The sequence below is a fragment of the Nelumbo lutea genome, chromosome 7, assembly GCF_056320005.1.
Source record: "Nelumbo lutea isolate HS-2025 chromosome 7, American lotus-T2T, whole genome shotgun sequence".
Taxonomy (NCBI): Eukaryota; Viridiplantae; Streptophyta; class Magnoliopsida; order Proteales; family Nelumbonaceae; genus Nelumbo; species Nelumbo lutea.
In genome coordinates this window covers 23,197,722-23,218,743 of record NC_142690.1, presented here as the reverse complement: position 1 = coordinate 23,218,743, position 21,022 = coordinate 23,197,722, and the positions used below count along the sequence as shown (strand labels likewise).

General features: G+C 36.3%; 1 protein-coding gene across 1 annotated transcript; it reads right to left on the bottom strand.

The window, feature by feature from the left end:
• Positions 1 to 211: 211 nt before the first annotated feature.
• Positions 212 to 16,829, bottom strand: LOC148845660 (uncharacterized). Its single transcript, XM_088954715.1, has 8 exons — positions 16,167 to 16,829; positions 15,983 to 16,035; positions 12,986 to 13,045; positions 12,784 to 12,861; positions 11,451 to 11,580; positions 11,222 to 11,274; positions 5,922 to 6,110; positions 212 to 817 (listed from the first exon to the last, which is right to left on the bottom strand). Exons 1-8 carry the CDS (start codon positions 16,540 to 16,542, stop codon positions 668 to 670), a joined length of 1,089 nt encoding a protein of 362 aa, XP_088810841.1. The 5' UTR covers positions 16,543 to 16,829; the 3' UTR covers positions 212 to 667.
• Between the last annotated feature and the right edge of the window lie 4,193 nt (positions 16,830 to 21,022).

Here is a 21,022-nt window from a genome sequence, read left to right as displayed (position 1 = left end):
TTACGGTTAAAGTTTTTCCTCCCTACAGGGGTTGTATCGGATCAGACCATGGTTCAGAGGGTAGCCAGGACTTAAACATAAAAAATAAATAAAACATAAAAAAAGTACCAATACAGGCTGATACACCCTACCGGTTTATTTCGATACTTTGAACCTTGATTATAACCCTTGCAAATTTATCTTTTAACATTATAATATGAAAAACTTGTTCTTGAAAATAAATGAAAAAAAAAAAACATTCCATTTATCTTGGATTGTTATTAGCAAGGCATTTGTATGCCTAAATTACCTACTACAAGTCTACAACATTAATGCTAGATTTGCAAAAGCTTTTTCCAAGTCAAACCATCTCCTTACAAGGTCCACCCTATATGTTCTAGTTCTTGGTTGTGGTTCTATAAACTCTGCAATCCATTTACTTGTCCCATATTCTCCACTCAGATTGCTCGGTGAAGTGTAGCAGATGGAATCCAAGTATCAGTAGCTGCATAAATATAGTTGGGCTTGGCCCTAGCTAGCCTATTATGAGTTTGACCTAATTCTAGTTTTGGTTCTCTCATTTTTTTTCCACCAACTTTGTCATGGGACGCTGCAAGCACAAATTTTCTATGAGATCTTAAAAATTTGCATGACAAAGAAGATGAATAACATGACAGCTAACCAAATTTCATGAAAGCATGCCACAAGGTTTCCATTTTTTCACATTCAAACTCAATGAGGCTGGGACAGCAGAAGACCATGCATCCAAGTCTGGAAAAGGTCCTGTAAGTGCAAGATAATTTTCACCTTCTGCTTCTGCCATTCTCTTCCAGCTTAACTGTAACAAATCAGATTTAAGGGCGTTAGATTTCATCATATTCAAGGCAACCTCCAAACCAATGATACAAATAAGAATTGCCATATGCAGGACAAGGGTGGAACTGATATCAGTAAGAGATGAATATTAAAATACTAAACTATTAAGAAATGGGCACAACCATATATATTGCTCGAGCATGAATAGCTAAGATCTGTATAACAGTATTTATTAGAGAATAAAAACCCATTCGGGGACCTCACCTAATAGCTTAAGCTTTTAGGTTGAACGGTTCCTTAAGAGTATTGACTATCACCACAAATGGATGCATTCTTGCATTTTTCATATTTGTGATGGTAATTACAATGTCATACTAGGGTTCTTAGAAGTAGTTGATGTCCCAAATTTGGATGTAACAGATCAGTATGATCACCTTAATTTATTTATAGAGTTGCTTCAGTGATAAAATTTAGTTTTTCTTTCATAATTTTTTGTGGCAGTTTAGGGTATTTTTTATGTTAGTAGAAATTGTCAAAATGCACTAATGGATTATCAGAGCCATTAGAATGGTTAAAGAACCAGAGTTTAGGATGGATTATCAGAGCCATTAGAATGGTTCAGTTCCCTGAACCAAGGGTGAATTTCAGGTTTTTCATTATTTGGATGTTTTCCACTTCAACATCTTAAACCTAGAGAAATTGTTTAGTGGTGTTTTTCAAAGCTCAAGACGTTTTACTTTAACTTGCATTTCCTCTGTTTGAAGCCCTCTTTTACTTCAGATATCTTTTTTTATTGGAAACATGACTTTCATTAAAAATAGTAATTAATCATACATTGTCAACCACTCAGAAAATGAGTATTGACCCCAATTAAGTTAGAAAGTTACAATACATCCCAAAAAATGTTCTCCCTGAAGGCCCCCTGCTTTCCCAAAACATCATCCACAGAGTTGGCTGACCTCCTTACCCATTTGAAAATTACCCCAGCTTCCCTTACTTCAGATATCTTCCCATTTTCCATTTCTTCACATGCCAAAACAATGCACTGAAATAGCAAGGACAAGCCTGCTTTTGCACGACAGGACATCCTCGTGATGTTGTTGTTGTCCAAACTGGGTTGTGAATATGAATAGTTGCTCAGATTCTTGGGTAGTTGCTCAGCCACAAAGCATGGCTTGAACAGCGTGCCAAACCAGTCGATAGCACTCCTGCAGCCAACTTGACTAGTGCTAAACCCAAAGCTAAAAACTGGAGTCCACAAAACAATGGTGGTGGTGGATATACTAATACCAATAGTAGTTGTCACTGGAAGGAGAAGAGGTCAGTCCTTTGATTCCAATCAGAACCAAAGGTCCAATGATGGACGTGGCACAGGGAATCCTCTATTTTGTGCCATGTCTATAGAAACCTGATCATTGAACCCTTCAAGTGTCATAGGAGATATGATCCTGCATAGCAGGGTGAATAGAAACCCAACTATGATGCAGAAGCCTATCACAGTGGGACAAGTACAGATTTTGATCCATCTTGATATCCTGATTCAGGGGCAACTCACCATTTTACACCTGATATTGATAATCTTCAGTTTTGAGTTGATTATTCAGGGTCAGATGAAGTGAATGTCAGCAATAGTGCAGGCTTGGTTATAAAGAGCATTGGCTCTTCTATTTTACATTCTAAACATCATGGTTTTCAATTGAAAAATGTTTATCATGTCCCACATATCACCAAAAACTTGAAAATAGTCAGCCAAATGATTGGTTTTTGGAATTTCATTGAGATTCCTTTATGTTAAAGGATTACAAGGGGAGAATTCTTCTAAAAGGACCCAGTAGATATGGCCTGTATCAGTTTCCTCAGTGCTTAAATTCAGAACAATTAAGAAGTTGTGGATTTCCTTGGTGAACTTACAACCATCTCAGGGCGGCATCAAAGGCTTGGTCATGCTGCTCTCATAGTAGTCAAGCAAGTTGTGCTAAATTTGGTTTGCCATTTTCTGGTGTCACGAGTCAAGCTTGTCAAATGGAGAAGAGTCATAGATTACATCTTCACTCTTCTTCATGTTCTGAGAGTCCATTAGATTTGACATACTCTGATGTTTGGGGTCCAGCCAAGTATTATAAAATAACGGATTTTATTATCATGTTCTAGTTATTGATGATTACTCTAAATTCTCTTGGACTTATCCAATTGCAATGAAATCTGAAGTAATTGATACTTTCATGAGATTAAAACAACATGTTGAATTATTATTTTCTAAGAAGATTAAGAGTTTTCAATTAGATTGTGGTGGTGAGTTTCACACACTTGGGCTCTCAAGGAATAACAGACTGACTTGTCCACACACCCATGAACAAAAAGGTTCTATGGAACACAGGCACAGGCAAGATATTGAATCCATGCTATCTCTACTAGTCTCGTCATCACTCCCTTTCTCCTTCTAGGCTTATGCAGCATAGACAGCCGCATTCTTGATTAATAGACTGCCATCTCTTACTCTTGCTGGACTATCTTCCTATGATACTTTTTCTCAAGCCACCAGAGTATTCTTTCTTGAGGGTATTTGGATATGCTTGGTACCCTCTATTGAAACCTTATCTTGAGACTTTTCTACCAAAAAAAAAAAATCTTGGGGCAAAGTATCTCGTAACTGGTGCTCTATTGGTGGATATCAATTTTGATGAAGTGGAGCCATCATGCTATTCTAAAGCAGCCCAGAGTCTTCATTGGCATGAAACCATGTCTCATGAGTTTAATGCTCTTATTAAGAATTGTACGTAGAGTCTTGCCCCTTATGATCCTAGAATGAATGTAATTGGAATTAAATGGGTGTTAATAAGGTTAAAAGAAAATATGATGGATTTATTGAGGGTTAGAAGGAAAGCCTTGTCACTCAAGGATTTTATCAAGTTGCCAGGACTGATTTCTCAAAAACTTTCAGCCAGTTGTTAAACCAGTTACAATGAGAACTATGATTGCATTGGCTGTCTCTCATGGTTGGGCGACCCATCAGTTGGATATCAACAACACATTTTTGCATGGTTATGTAAATGAAGACATCTATGGTCACCAACCTAAGGGAGATATCAACAATACATTTTTGCATGGTTATGTAAATGAAGACATCTATGTCCACCAACCTAAGGGATTTGAAGATCCCTCTTGTCCGACCCTTGTTTGTAAGATATGTAGTGTTATATGGGATGCATCAGGCTCTTAGGACCTGGTTCTCACGCCTAAGCTCCAAGTTAACTGAGCCTGGTTTCAGGTGCTCTACAGTAGATCCCTCCTTGTTCATTCTACATTGGACAGCATTCCTATTTTCATGTTAATTTATGTCGATGACATATTGGTGACAAGAACAAGTTCTTCTGTCATTAGTTCATTGATTCAGTGTCTCCCCCATACCTTTATACTGAAAGATATAGGGAACTACATTATTTTCTAGTCATTGAAGCTCTCTACTGATGCTGGATTTCTTCTCTCTCAACCGCATTACATTCACGAACTTCTTCAGTGAACTAAGCTTGATGGAGTGAAGCCTGTCTCCACACCTATGGCAATGTTTTCTCAACTCTCAAAACATGTTGGCAAGCCTCTTTCAGATGCCACCGAGTACTGGAGCATGGTAAGTCACCCAACTTGATATTTCTTACTTTGTCAACAGTCTGGAATTTCCCATGCTTCTATAATAGACTATTGGATGGATGTAAAGAGAATCCTAAGGTATCTCAAGTTCACTCTTAATATGGGGATGTAGTTTAAATCTTCTTCCAGACAACTAAGTGCTTTTTCTGATGCTGGTTGGGCTGGGTTCCCAGATTACCTGCATTCTACAGGAGGCTATTGTGTGTTCTTGGGGACTAATCTTATTGCTTGGAGTTCCCAAAAGCAACCTACAATTTCTAGGTCCATCATTGAGGCTGAGTTCGGGACCCTTGCTAATTCTATTACTGAGCTTCTTTGGATTCAATCACTATTGACAAATCTTGGGTTTTCTTCTACCTATCCACCAATTGCATGGTGTGATAATATTAGCGCTACTTATTCAGCAGCACACCTTGTCTATCTATCTATCTTTACAAAACACATAGAAGTTTATTTTCATTTTCTACATAGTCTCATTTTCAAACAGAAGCTCAAGGTTCAACACACTACTTCAACTGATCAAATTGCAGATGTTCTCACTAAGCCCTTTTCATCTTCAAGATTTACTAAACTTCAATCCAAGCTTCAGGTCCATTCTAGACCCTTTCACTTGAGGGGGCACATTAGAGAATGAACCAGTTACAACTCTCACTGTGATCACATCTCCATCATTGTCATCACATGGTTATCTCCTATTTTTTCTCTCCAGTTGTTAAATACCATGTATCATTCATTATCTCATTGTAACTAATCAAAACACAATGTAACTTATCTTATTTGAATGTGATATAAATATATTGAAGTTCTGGTGGTCACTGAACTGTCCACATCATTAAATCTGATTCTCCATTTTTATTTCTCTTGAAACTTCTATTCTCCTTGATCAAGTTGTCCTTCATTACCAGAAAGAAAGCCCTTGAAACCAGCAAGTTGTCCTCCAGGCTGAAGAAATCCCTAAATTCTAATTGAATTGATTCAAATGACATAAATCAAATAAATTGCAAGATTTATGAATTGACTCATAAGATTCAAACAATAATCATAAGAACTCTCAGAAAAGGATTGAGATGTAAGATTCAAACCAAAGCCCTTTGGGATTCATGATTCAAATATTGAATCAATATCATAAATGATAAGATTTTGGCAACCATCAAGAGAAACAAACCAATAGGTAAAAAAAGGAGTTAATGGAGTGAGAACCATGGTTCTAATGCAAGACTTGAGATGTCATGGAGACTCAAAAGTTGGGGAAAACCAGTTTGGTTAGTCTCCCATTTCAATGGTTTAAGTCCTTTTTTCATGCTGATAACAGATTAAAGATGTTGATTTCGATTTCTCAGGAATTAGTAAGTTGCAAGATCATATATCAGGGAGATCTCAGCAGAACTTGTTTCTTTCAACCCCAATATTTTCTACAAAAGGGTGAAGAAAGGCATCACACAAGAATAGATATTGGAATTTGATAGCCAATGACATACCATCCCAGGAAATGCTTTGTACAGTGCCTTGATAGTAGAATTTTCTGCCCATGCACTACCTGTTGATGAAAGATTTGGATAGGTTATCCCATATCCATTACTGTATGTATCAGAATGCACCCCAGCACAGTTCACCATTATGCGGCCATGAGGTAGCAATTTATTTTTCATTTCCAACCATGTTTCAACCTATTGTAAAAGATGAAATAAAATATTACGAATCATATGAAAACTACAGAAACAAATACATACATAAAGGATCTGATTAGAAACAAGAGAAAAGGGCTAAAAAACGAGAATCGTGCTCTTAAACACCATATTACTCAAGCATTTTTAACAAGGATAATACATTCAAATGTCAAGCTTATTAACATGCTAGAGATGGAGTGCTAAAACCTTGTATTCTTGCATAAGAAGCAGGAGAAAATCTTTGTATATAAATATTTAGTTAATAAATTAAAGTTGGTTTTGCAATGTCAACAAAAAAGATTTAATATTCCTTAAATTTTATCAACTAAAAAGAACAGCCTATTGACCCTGTGCATCAATATTTAAATTGAAAGTAAAAAGGACAGTTAAACAACAAAAATTCCCTCTATTTTATGTCTATATACCACTATGTACCAACTACACTCCTCAAGTTGAACATAGATGTAAATTATAATCAACTTGCTCAAAAAATTGTCTGGCTTGGTTTTTACAACCCCTTTAATTAAGAAGTCAGAAGGTTGATTTCCAGTCTTAGAAAATGGTAATACATCTTAAGAAGGTATTTTCTCTCTAATGAAATGCTTGTCAACTTCAATGTGCTTAGTTTGGTTGAACATTAATATAAAAAACGTTCATAGCTATCTTATTTTCAAAGTATAGATTCTTAGGAGTTTCAGTCTCTACACCTAATTCTCCAAAAAGAGTTCTCAACTAAAGCTACTTAGATACACCATAAGTAATCACTCTGGACCAAGTTTCAGGACTGGACCAAGCAGTGATAGACTTTTTTCTCCATGTTACAAGAAGACCTTTGGCAAGTGTAAAGTATCTAGTGGTGGGCCTTATATCATCCAATGAACCTACCCAATTTGCATCAATGTAAGATTCCATACTAAGGATGACCATAATTTGAAAATAATAGCCTTTTTTTCCTAGGGAGAACTTCAATTATCTCAAAATCTTATCAACTTCTTCTAGACAAGGAATTTGATGGCCATGCATATACTAACAATTGTTAGTTGTGTTCCCTAAAACCAATAATCATGTGACACTGTAAAGGGCAATCTTGTACTATTTATATTACATTTAACTACTTTTGGGCATTTTTCATTCATGCTTACCACCCTATGTAATAGTCCATAGCTTCTTTGTCAAGTAAACATATTCCTAAGTGTGTTAAAAATTTGAGATATATTTCTCTTGGTACAAAGATCCTAAAATAGTTCCTAGTCATAGGACTATCAAGAAGGCTTTTATAGTCTAGATAGACTAGCACATATTAGCTTGCCTTATGGGGTAATGAATAGGGGTGTAAACAGATCAAATTCAAATCGAATCAAACAATATCCAAATTCAAAACCAATTAGAAAATTCGATATTCGATGGATATTGAAAATTAATGTTTGAATTCGAATTCAATTAAATATTTGAATATTTGATTTGATTTGAATTCGACTGATTAATTATTTTAGGTAATTAATAAACATACAAAATAAATATATTATTTATATAAAGTATATAAATATGTAAATTATTTATATAATTAAATATTATATATATATATATAAATTACATACAATATTTAAATATTTTATATATAAATATGTAAATCAAATTCGATTTGATTACTTAAAAGGTATGAATACGATATCCGAATTCGACCGGTTTATGATATTAAAATTAACCAAATTTAATTCGATTATGTCGAATCTCAAATTCGAAATCAGATTTTCGAACACCGTTGACACCCCTAGTAAAGAATCCCAAGTCACTTGTGTAGAGACACTAAAGCAAATATGTGGGTGCCTATTAGAGAACAGGTTCACTAAACATGACCCATAATAGAACAGTTTCATGGAATCGTTAATCAATAGTTGTTCCTATCATCTCAATCATATAGATAATCCTCAGACCTAAGGCATAATGGATATCTTATGTATGAGGCATTACAGTTTGATAATGCAGATCCTTATGCCCTAACCAAGGGATTTAAGTATGCATATGTCGGCTGTAGTGCTTTATGCATAGAGGCATGTGAAAACAAGGAATCTATCACTCTCCATGAGGAGAGAGAGAGAGAGAGACACACACACACACACACACACGCAGAGAGAATGTCTTATGCGACTGAAATTGGTGAGGCTTAGGAATTCCTTGGCCAAGGCAGTATAGTATATGGAAAAAGTTCCAAGTGTCACCATATGAGTCATCATCAATTCAGTGAAACATATGATTGAGCCAGTAGGGTCTGACTTATTCTTCATGACCCTTTGCTCTCTCGGGACAGTGTATGACAGAAGGTTTTGAGTATATGGTAACTAGAGGTGGAAAGGTTCAAACTGTTAGGGTAGCCATGACATACAGCTCATTGTCACTAATGGTTTGTGGAACCCCTATGAATAATGGTTAATTATTCACATTCAAGGGAAAATTAAGAGAGTTTTAGTTCAATTAAGCTAAAAGGAGATCCATCTGGGATGTTGAAAGAATTCTACATCATTTGCCACCGCCTAATGGCATTGAACCTAGGCCACACACATTAAGAGGCAAAATAAAAACGAAGTATGGAGGAGGGTGTGCTGACTAAGAGGGGTCTTAGTGGAGGAACCTAATTGTTAACATTAAGACCTAATTATAATTAGGGGAATTTATTAGATAAATACTCTCCTAATTAGAAAAGGAGCACAAGCTATATAAGATAAGCAAGGGGCGGCCTTAGGATTAAATTATCACATTATCTGCCAAACCCTAACCCTAAAATAAATTGATAGAACAATCTTAGAGCCGCCCAACCCTCCTCCAATTCTTTCTTTCCTAGATCATGATCTACATGGAGAATTTCTGTTTGTTACTGCTTCGTGTGGACCAGTCTTGGAGGTCAGACACTTGCGAGGTTGCAATTAGAATCAAGGTCTTTGATGCCAAGGAAGTCCCCCAAGAGTTCCAAGGTCTTTGATTTCAAACTCTAAGGCCAAAAATTGCTTTCATCAATGAGTTTAATAGGACGACTCCCTCTTATTACAATGCCATCAATATTCAGTATCAATACAGTAATGGATTTTCCTTTACACTTAATAAACAATGCACAATTGGCATACCTTTCAGCATAGCTAACTTTCATTAGACATGTTCACGGGCCAGGCTGGGCTTTATCTATATATTAACAGTACACATTCAGGCCCGAGCCCGAGCCCAAGTCAAGCCCTGATATAAAGCCCAAAGCCTGGGCCCGAGCCCAAATCCCAACTAGAAAATTGGGAAAAAAAGACTTTTCTTTTTTACTCAATAAAAAACTGATTTATTTATATTAAAAGACCTCAAAACCCAAAAATAATGTATATTATCAGGTTAGGCCCAGACTCGAGCTGGGCTTTTTTGAGAAAGCCCAAGCCTGGCCCAAAAAATGTTAGGCCTGGTGTTTTGGGCCTGAGCCCAAGCCCACAGGCCTTAATTCACGTCCAAGACTGACTTAGAATGGATCAGGTCAGACCGGGCCAGCCCGTCAATGCGTCAAGCTACCCAGCCCATGAACAGGTCTAACTTTCACCATGATAGAACTACTACATCAGTAGAAGTCCACTTTCTTATTACCCAAGGTTCTTTTTATCAATAATGATGACAAGAAAGTTTTAATGAAAAGAGAAATTGAGGAAAGTCAAAAAAATCGAAATACAAAAGAACCAGGAGGAGAAAATCCCATAAGGTTGCAGTTCTACAGTCCCCCAATACATACAAGAAGAAGAAAAAGCTCCCTACTTTGGTAAGGTAGATTGTTAATACCACTCACTCCTAGCTGCCCCTTCTCTAGCTAGGGTTCCAGCTAGTGAGATCTGAACCAGCAGAAGGGGATGTTCCCTTTGGCTTCTAGTGATCTAGCCTCTACAGTGCAATGTATAAGAGCTCAAGGACCATCGTCTAAGAATTAGACTCTACCTTTGCTCTTGATAAGTGAAAGTAATAGATAAGAGTAAGACAAAGCCTTCATAGAAAAGGCAAAACCTTGGCTTGAATGGAACCATCAGAATCTACAAACCCAAAATATTTAAGGATCTCCTTCACATGGCTCCTTAAAACTCCTTTAATACCTGATGTAACTAAGTTACCTACCAAACAGTCATCAAAGTTTAATTTGATATCTCCATGGAAGAGGGGAGCCATACATGAAATTGAATATCTCTAGCAATAGAGGAGCCATAGAGAAACTCTCATAATGTCATTAGTGGAGAAGTCATGAAACTCCTCTTTGGTGTGTACCAAATATCCACTCTTAACAGTGATGAAATCAATAATGATTGCATTCTTTCTCTTATTAGAGAAGATCCTGACATTCATTTCCTTCTAAATCAACCAAAGAATCACTACTTTCAAGGACCACCACATAATCTTCCCCATAAGATGAGAGAACCATGAAGAATCAAAGAATGTTGTTATGTTCTGTGGAGGCCTCCATCTCACTCCAAACAAATTTAAAAAAAAAAAGAAAAAAGAAAAAGTCTTCTCGAATCCTAGAAGCACAGATACAGGAAATTAATAGGTGGTAGATGTTCTCATTATCAACAATATAAAGGAAAAACATATGGGGTGAAAGGGGCCACAAAGGACCTAAGTTTGCAATAGAGATTAACTTCCATTTGCTGACACCGGAAAAGTTTAACATGGTTGAGAAAAAGGCAATAAATAAGAAGCCTTCTATGTCCTACATCTATTTATCTTTTTCCTGCTTGGGATATACACCCAACCCCCTTTAGGTCATTTTCTTCAACCATTCCATGTTAAAAAGATGCATTATTCCAAATATTGATCGCATAAGCAACAAAGTGTTCAAAAAGAACAGAGGATAAACAACAAAGGGGTAAAAAAAACCCTGAACAGATCACGATGTCATCTCCAATTGTAAAAGGGACATTGTTCAAGTATTCTAGTTCTAGAATGTTTGAAAAAATATATATAATTCCTAAATATCTGGGAAAACCTTTATGAATTTAACCCATAAGTTTATTTCTAACATTTTATTTAAGTGAGATATCAAAGGTAAAACATGATTTTATTTAACTGCCCAAGCATTTTTTGAACAAAAATATTAGTTATACCTCTTGCAACTGTGGCAAAACCTTTCCATCAGAAAACAAGTCCACGACAATGCCTGAATGATGCAAGCAAAAGTAAATACCATTACAGTAGGTGCAGATCAATTAAAAGACATCTCAATATACACCAATGACAAAAATGATATTTGGAAGTAAAAATTATGTCACTTGGTAAATGACCATGTTAGAGAATTAAGAAAATTAAGATGTTGCTAGAATTCAGAACCATTACCAGCAAATCCTCCTGGAACAACAGCTAATGGAGAAAGGGCATCACCAACATGAACATGGAGAACACCACCGGCTTCAGTACACTTCTCTAGATCAGACAGTCCAAGATATTCTCTTGCTTTATCAATCAACTACATTATAGCAGGCCAATCAATTAATTTATCAAGGAGAAATCCTTGCACAAGAATGAAAAGCAGTTGTACACTCAATCTCGAGAAACATAATAACTAAAAGGGTTGAATGGAACACATATGATGATGAACTATAAGAATTACATTGCGTACTATGTACATACAAAATGTTGAGAAAAAGAAAAATGGGCCAAAGATTTTATGCAGTATGTAAAGAAAAGAGACAAATCATACCATCTAACCTCAGCACTTCACTCATGGCTGTACTTCAATTCATACAGTGACAAAACATCCTAGTGCCAATTTTGGATGAAAGCTTTTATGCATAGTAAAAATAATAGGACTAGTTGCATCAACAAAGAAAGAATCTTTCAGCTGAATGTGGCACAAGTACTTTTGACCAAAGCTTCAAATCACTAAAGGAAAAAATATAAGCAAGTGTATTAAGCAAGTGTATTTTGCAAACACAGGATTATGGAGTATTATATCTTGTCTTTTTATGATTTAAGCTAGGGGTTATCATGGGCCAGACCGGGCCAGGTGTTATTCCAAGCCTATATTAAATGTGTGATTCTATTTCAGATTTTGATTTTTTTTTTTTGTTATAAATTTTTAAATGTCTTACCCAAGTGATTAAATATAAATATTAAAATATTTGAACCACCATAACTGAAAAAAAGTTGATAAGACATTTAATTATGTCTCAAATCAATGAATAAATTTAAAGATTAAAATATTTGGACAAGACATTATTTCCAATCATGATATTATCAATATATTATAATATATAATATATAATAAATATGTAGACATATAGCATGCATTGCAGGCTGGACTGGGCCCAAGCCGGTCCTAAGGTGTTGGGCCCGGGCCCAGCCCTCAAATTTCTAGGCCTGAGGGTGGCCCAGGAACCTGAAGAGTGGGCACTGCCACTCATTTTTTGCCTCTCAAACCTTTTCTCTTTTTTGTTCTTTTCTCTTGCTCCTCTTCTTCTCTAAATGATCTACTATAAGAAACTAAAGCAAAATAATCATCTCCCCAATTTCTTGGAAACATTATTTAAACAGCCTCAACACTTGCACAGATGTACTCTACAGAGACCAGGTGCTTTGATTGATAAAATAGAAAGTATAATGAAATAACTTAACTTTCCAGATCCAAGAATAAGAAAAAAATAGAATAAAAGATAAATTATTTCTTTACAATTGCATCAATCTCCCATCCTTCAAGCTTCAAAGAAGGCCACAACTCAAGCATCAAATGGGCTGCAGTTCCACCACCCTAAACATCCATAAATTTATGACATTAAATCCTCAAGAAGACAACCTTTACTCCTTAGCATTTAAAAGAAGTCAAAGTGTTAACTAGAAAAAGAACCAAATAATACTTAAAACAAGCAAATTACCAAACCTAAGATTGCAATAGGACCATGTGGAACAATAGCTGGCAGACTTGCAAACTCATCCTGTAGAAAGAATTAGATTCAGAAAGGCTAGAAAAGGAGATGATTGATTTGCAGTATCTTCAACTAAACAGTCCATATAACTGAGCGAAGCAGTAAGCAGAACACCACATGCAGAGTGAACATAGATCCTTTTTATTAGTAAATCAGATAATATTATTAATAATGAATCAGTAAACAAATTACAAATAAGACAATAAACAGATAAGAATTTTATTAATAAAAAATCAGAACACCGGTACACATAACAAGTTAAAAGAGACAAGTTTCCTATAGCTATCAAGCCAGATATGGTACTCTTTGATTGTTTCTTAATTTTTCCATTCATTATACCAACTACTAACCTCCTTGCCTCTCTTTAATAAATTATTTCTCTTCTCACCCTCTTTGTTTTCTAAAAGTTATGCAATGATAAAATACGGTAAATACTAATTTACCTTCACATGAAATGGGTTTCTTATAGCTAATGAGCCAGATATGATAATTTATTACCTGACAATCTCCTCATTTTTTATCCTGAAAAAGGCATAACTCACTTGAAGAAAAACTGATTTTTTTCGAAGGGGAATGAATGAAAAAGGAATTGAAATGGGGATGAAATCCCTCTGTTTAGTGAGGAACTTATTGATTTGGGCATCATGGTGATGGAGAAGCAGCATAGGGCTGGCTTTCTCTTTTTCTCTTTTTCTCTTTTCTCATCTAGGAAATGATATCCTTTCGACCTTTCCCATGCATGTCTATTCTTTATATTCCAGCAATAAATTCTGATAAACTACCAATCACCCAAAAAACTCATTTCTTAAATTCATAATGTGTATGCAAATTATTATTATTATTGTTTGCTTTAATCAGTAATAGCAAAAAAATTATTAATTGCAAATAAATTAATGTACAAAAAAGTAACAGTGAATTTTTTTATCAGTAACATATGAAAATTATCAATCTTAAGATTTTGTTTTTTTATAGAAATTAGCAAGTAAAAAGAAATTTACTAAAAGGAAGAAAACACAGGGATCTCAAGATAGGTTTCAAGGAATATTGAAGAAACAATTTTGTTGTTCAAGCATATTATATGGATAACTTCAGTCAATATAATCTACAGTTTCCCCAGAAAACAAAAAGAAGTGTAGAGATGAAGGTACTGAGGTTTTAAGGATCTATCTATGCTCTTAATTTTCTATGATCATGTTATAGCTGTCAATAATGGTATAAAGAGGTCATTATCCAATGTTGGTCCCAGATATTTGGGGTCTTGGCAAGGGTGGACCTGATATGGTCCTAACCTTTGGCATTTATTTTTGCATAAAGCGGCTGCTCTCAGACTTGAACCCACATTCTCATGCTTGACAGCCCAAGATTTTTACCATTACACCAAGTAATGGCCCCTAGATTTCAATAAAAGTATCGTATCTGTAAAAGTCCTCCAATCATGACTTTATTTTGTGTTGTCAAATAATTGCAGAACAACAATAAAATAGGCACTATTTCCTTGCAAGTGCTTCTAATTAATTTTTCTAATAATCAATTAATTGTGTGAAAAAATTAGTAGTAAAGCCAGCCATCAAATGATCAGAACATGACTCATCTAGGGTTACTAGATGCTGAAATAACTGTAGCTTTACCTCCTCTAGGGCGTGATGCTTCTATACCTGATATCAGTTTTTCTTTTCTATAGATCCTTAATAGAATGTTAGACACTGCAAACCATGATAATAGACCAAAAGTTCATTCTAATTTGAGTGTTTTTAAATCTGAGTTAATCTATGTTTTTATTAAGAAATCTCTATTTAGTAGTTTGTCTCATTAAGAACAGGACAGAAATGTGTGTGCACGTTATTTTTCTTTAATAAGTTGTCCGAAGTAGTCCTTATTACTCCTAACTCCTAAGTCATAGAATAGTGTAAGGCATTTTTTGGCACTGGCACCCCATGTCTGCCCAAAATTGTCTGCTTCAGAACTACTCATGTTTTATCAGTCTAATTTCTGACTTGTACTTTTTAAGAGAGGGGATGTTTAATCCTTTCTTTAATGCCATTGCTCCCTACTGGTCCAATACAGGTGCTCAAGGATAGGCTCCATTAACTCATTTGAGTATCTAATTTCCTTTCTATCTGTGGTTTTGATGCATAGTCACTCAATACCCTCCAATCAAGATGGGAAAAGGTAGGTAAGCTGGATCTAGTTATTTGCTTTCAGATTAGACAGGGATGAAGTAATTCAACAACTAGGGCTAAGGATATACTTTTATTTTATTTCATTGTTATTACTACTTTTTTTTGTATGGGATGCAAAACCATCAGAAACCAAACAGCTGAAACATTGTGTGACGGAGCTGATCCCTGTGATTTTGTCCATCTGATAAAGAGAGTTGATCATAAAATGTTCCTCTTTTTTTTGTGCTGTCTCTTTTTTTCCTTTTTTTCTTTTTCATTTTGATGATGCAACTCCATCAATATATGTTGAATTGTTGATTAGAAGCTTGTCCAAACTCCATCTTACCATCCGGACTACCTTGATAGATCATTCTGAAAATAGATATTACTTGCAAGGACAACAAAATAGAGAGCTGGAGGACAGATAATATCATATTAGGACTGAAGCATTTTTTTTTCCTTTCTGACTACAAGATATTTGAAGCCCTGACCAAATAGAAAATTCTAAGCAATTTTTTTCCTATTCTTGTTAGGCAAACATCCACGTCCAGCATCTCAGGTTAACCAAATAGAAAATTCTAAGCATCACTTCCCCTGGTTAAAACCATTAAGGTCAGTCCTGGAGGGTTCAACTCTGCTCATTTGAGTAACATTGTTCAATGCTAGAAAAACCATCTTGTCTCCTCATGACAGATCATTTCACAAATAGTGAATACTAACACCATATATGAACTGCATTCACTTGTAACTTTTTCATTATAAAATAAAATGAAAAGAAGAATAGTACCCAATATGACCCAGTCCACTTTTGTCCCTTTCTAAAAATGCTGTGGACGTTGTCTGCAGCAAGGTGCAAAATTAATTTAGAACTTGCGGAACTGTAAATTAATTATATCTATATGTGTGTGAAGAAGCATCAAAGAAGTGGTGAGCAGTTGAGCTGAACCGAAAGGAAAAGTGTGGGAGTTTACGAGTAGAGTCGAGGAGCAAAACCCTGGAATCAGGGGTGTCAACGATAACAATTTCGTTATAGTTGCTTCTGACAGCCGAAACAACTTGAAATTCCGGCTCTTCCGCCTCTTCCTTCTCCTCCTCTAGGCTCGAACTCTGTCCTTCGGAAGCCTTTGCTCTCACTCTTCGGACCAAACAAACGGACGACGGTCTAAAGTATTGGGTTTTCCGGCACGAAACTGAAAATACGGCCTTGAGAGAAGAACAAGAGCAAGAAGAAGAAGGTTTAGGAGAAGAGAAACAAGGAGGCAAGAAGCCATGTTCTTTACGAGGAGCTGGGTATAAGAGCTTCAATGAAGGCAAAAGAAGCATTGTATCTATTCCTAGTGCAGACATTTTCTGTTTTTTTCTGTTTCCTCTGCTACAGAGTGATACATTGGTTCCTATCTCCTCGGCATGTTATGTAAGAGTGAGATTAGCTATGCAATCTGCACTATGCACCAACCGAACTAGAACAATCTTCCATACAGGCATACGGTGCACCGCCATTGTCATCACCGTCCACGAGGCTTCATGGGGCCTAGATGTATGGACAGTGATGGTAGAATTGGGATCTGCTCATCACGGGCGCCTCACGACGACCTAATAGGCACATTCTACTGTGCATTGAGAATATCTCTCGTAAATAATAAGAAGGGTAAATTACAAATTAGCATGGGATTAGTGATTAGTCCTGTTTATAGGCCGGGCTAGGCCATACTTTTATTCTCTATTAATAAAATTTTTTCAGGCCTAAGCTCGAGCCCAGTCCAAACAATGGAATTACAACTTGGGTCCGAGCTTGGCCCTCATAAAAAGCCCAACCTAATAAAATGATTTATTTTTTGGTGGCATCGATGCTTGAATTCGCCAGTGCAGCCTTCATGGTCTTATTGGAGGAGAAATTATGGAGCTTGGGCGTGATTCTGATAGTGGTGAACCAACAGAGATGCTAACTCCAAAAGGCTCTGAACATTTCATGGATGAGATGAGAGAGAGTAGTGGTCACCACGAAAGGAAGATAACGAGAGAGAGAGAGAGGACATAATCACCACAGGAGAGAGAGGACCTAGTTCCTTAGTGGCATCGGTGAGAGTGAGAATGGTAGACTCTGAGAGTAAGAATGAGAAATAGAACACTGAAAAGAGGGAAACTGAGAAAGGGTTAGTCGAGTTAGGGATTTAGGGTTTAGAAACTATAAAAAGTCGGGCTGGGTCGGACTTTCAAACCCACAGATTAAAAATAATGTTCAAGCATGTCCAAGGGCCGGGCCTTTGGGCTACCCTCTTGTACTTTAATTTGCAAGAAAGACCTCTTGAACTTTTACATTGCAACAAATACCTCTTGGTCGTTAACTCTATTAAATTACCAAAATACCCCACTAAACTTTCTCAATTTTCTTTTCTTGCCATTTTCTCTTATAACCTAAATGACCCAAGAAGGAAAAAATCTAATTTTCTTTAGTGAGAACTCTCCGACTGTGAGAAATCTGTTTTTGTCACTAGTAATTGTCGCCGAAAAAAGAAAAACCTCCAGCAATGAGAACCGGCTTCGGTGTTTTTGGGCAATAGAGTGCCTCTGGATTGAGACGAACACGATTGCCCTCAATTTCTTTTCGGAACTTAAGAAACAAGTCCCATGGGGGTTATTCTAGGCTTGTAAACAAACCGCATTTAGTGACTTTGTGACTATTTAATTTTTTTAGGGGGCAACCTTTCTGATGATGGGTTCACCATCAAAGTGTTCTATGTTGTTCTAGAGCATCTGAATTATTCATTGCCACACCTGTTCATTCCCTATAATGGCACCTTTGACTCCATGGTTCAACAAATTGAGCTCCATGTGAGAAAACCATTGATATCCATTTCTTACTATAAACCAAGACCTTCGATGCAGTAGTTGCTGATACAGCCATCGTGGCCAATCGTTGTAAATATGGAGATTTCTTACACCCCTATGCCGATTTGGGCGTTCAAATGGTTGTTTTTGAAAAACCAGATGGACAAAAGAGAGCTTGGTTGTTCATGAAGCCATTCATGACGCTCGTGTGGGTTTAACAATGGACTTGTTGTTTGGTTGATAGAACGGGAGCACCACCCAAATTTCAATGGCTCTGTGTTGAACCAGTTTGGAACACTAATTAACCTCTCCTTCACGACATTATTCTCATTATATGGTAAGGAAAAGTGATACTGTTCTCGAGTCTTTTTGTCTTGATACTGTCCTTGCTTCAAATTGGATGAAGGAAAGAAAGATAGTAGAAGGTTCAGAGAAACACACTAGCTCTGAACTCAAGAACACTCACGCCAGGGAAGGTACAAAATCCTCTAATCTCCTCAATTTCTTCTTTTCTCCCTGTTATTTTTTCTTCGATTTTCTTTTACTTTTGAATTGATTATCTGAGAATGGTGTTTCAGAAAAAACCCAAGATACTTTGCTAGAAAAATACAAAATCGTCACAGAGCATGAACTAATCCTCCACCGATTTCTGATTTGGGTTAGTATATCTTTGATCTCCGCTTCGTGTTTGTGTTGTCAGACTTTCGTTTCAGATGAAATCCGATGAACCCAACTTGTGCAATTCTTTCTTTCTTCCCTTGACCTGGAATTCTTTCCTGAAAATTCAATATAGTCGAACGAGGAAAGTCTCTTGGAGCTGGAACGTCGAAGAAGGCAACACCGAGAAGCAGCTAGGCCGGTCTACAATTTTTGGTTGGTAGGATAACTAGGTTTCCGAAATCCTACAAGTACAGAGAGAGTCGGTGTTGGTGCTCTTGTGCATCTCACTTCTGTTCTAGAATATCTTGCAGCCGAGGTTCGATTTTTCCTACACAATTCCTTCCCTCCGGTTTTCACCATAATTTTGTTTGAAGGATTGAATAAATATACTAATTAGCTAGAAACTCAGCAATAGAAAATAAGAAGAAAAGGATTGTGCCGAGGCATATTCGGTTGGTAGTGAGTAACGATGAAGAACTTAGCAACTTGTTGGGTTTAGTTACAATTGCAAATGGTGGTCGTTACGATCGCAAATGATGAAGAACTTGGCAAGCTCCTCGTCGGCTCGTCTGATGTCTTGTCCTCTCTTCAGATTCTTGGTTACTTGCTTTCTCCGTTTACGTTTTAGCGTAGTCATCCATATCCATGGTGTTTTGGTCAAGATATCTTCTCACCGTTCAAATAAATTAGAAAAGGGTAATTTAAAAAAATAAATTATCTGAATAAAAATCATTTTTTAAAATAACTTACGAAAGGTTGAAGGCTAAATGAGAGGGGACCGCTATATTCATTATATATAAATATATACTTATATTATATTTATAATCATCTATTTACAAATATATTATATATTTTTAAAATATTTATAATATAATATTATACATATATTTATATAATACATATTATAAATATAAAAAACCAAAAAATCGAAGAACCAAACCGGTCAAAAACCGAAACCGGTGGACTGGTTAATTGGTGGTACCGGTTCGGTTTTGGTTTGGCAAAATGAAAAAACCGGTACTACCGGTTCGGTTTACAAAAAGGGGCCACGGTTCGGTTAACCAAACTGTGGACACCCCTACCCCTTAGTACATGGGTCTTTATAATTCGCCCAAAACAGAAAAAATAAATGAATCGAGAAAACTGAACCGAAAAAATGAAGTTAATCGAATCGATCGGTTTGATTTCAGTTCGGTATTTTTGGAAAACCGAAGAATCCGTCAATATAAAAAAAATTATGGTTAACCTATAAAAATTTGAATATATATATATATATATATATATATATATATATATATATAATATAGTATATTGTAAATATATTTGTATATTTATTATATATTTATAGCATTTATAGTATATTATATGTTATTTATTATTTATAATATAATATTATATATAATATACATATTATAAATGTAAAAAATGAAGACTAAAGAATCAAATCGATCAAAAATCAAAACCTGTCAACCGGTTAATCAATGATATTGGTTTGGTTTTGGTTCAAAAAATTGCAAAAAATGGTAGTACCAATTCAGTTTAAAAATAACCCATGGTTCAATTAGCAGAACCATGAGTAACCCTAACTAGAAAAAAAAATGGGGAGAATTTGTAGAAATACATACAAAAATACAAGGTAAGGCTGGCCCACTCTTCAAGCTCTGATTAAGAAGAGTGCAAATGTCGCATACATATACGATGATTTAGTTTTACAAGAACTCATTTATATATTGAAAGAGATAGCTTTTGGAAATTTTAAGGCATGTTTGCATCCAAAATGATGTAATACTTTGCACACAAAATTGATCGATGTTGCAGCCTCGCACCTGCATGAGGTTGGCCGAGGTCTTCCAATGCATTTGACTCGTTGTGAACTGAGCATGAAACTAGGTTTCCAACTGCTCCCACGACACTATTGAGCATGGAGGCAGGGAGGAATACTAAGTTAGGGCTGGACCTGCGAGGGTGGCTACTAAGATTTTGCACGTCAAGCCCTTGGAGGATCCATGCAACATTAACTAAGCCTTCAATGCCTCAATATGGTTGGCAAGATCAGTGTTTCCATCATACTTGTCAAGCTTAGGTGCCTACCATCCTATGGGAGGTACCTAGTCCACAATTTCCTGAGTGAAGGGTGGTTCCTTGGCCATGGGCACGGCCAGTGGTGCGGGCCGATCTACAACTGACGTCGTGCTTCTCTAACTGTGCTCTAGCTCTTCTAAGCACTGTCGGAGTTCCCGAATCTCATCATCCCTTCGGTCCGGGGTCGTGGTGTGTGTTGCACTTTCCTTCTTGGGGCACGCGACTCGGTCTTTCACGAAGCTAGACTCGGCGATGG

Coding starts and splice junctions, on each gene's coding strand:
- LOC148845660 (XM_088954715.1), bottom strand. CDS start 16,542: ATGTCTGCACTAGGAATAGATACAATGCTTCTTTTGCCTTCATTGAAG. Junction 16,036..16,166: donor TTTGCTCCTCGACTCTACTC/GTAAACTCCCAC, acceptor ACCTTGCTGCAG/ACAACGTCCACAGCATTTTT. Junction 11,581..12,783: donor GATGGGAGATTGATGCAATT/GTAAAGAAATAA, acceptor GCTATAATGTAG/TTGATTGATAAAGCAAGAGA.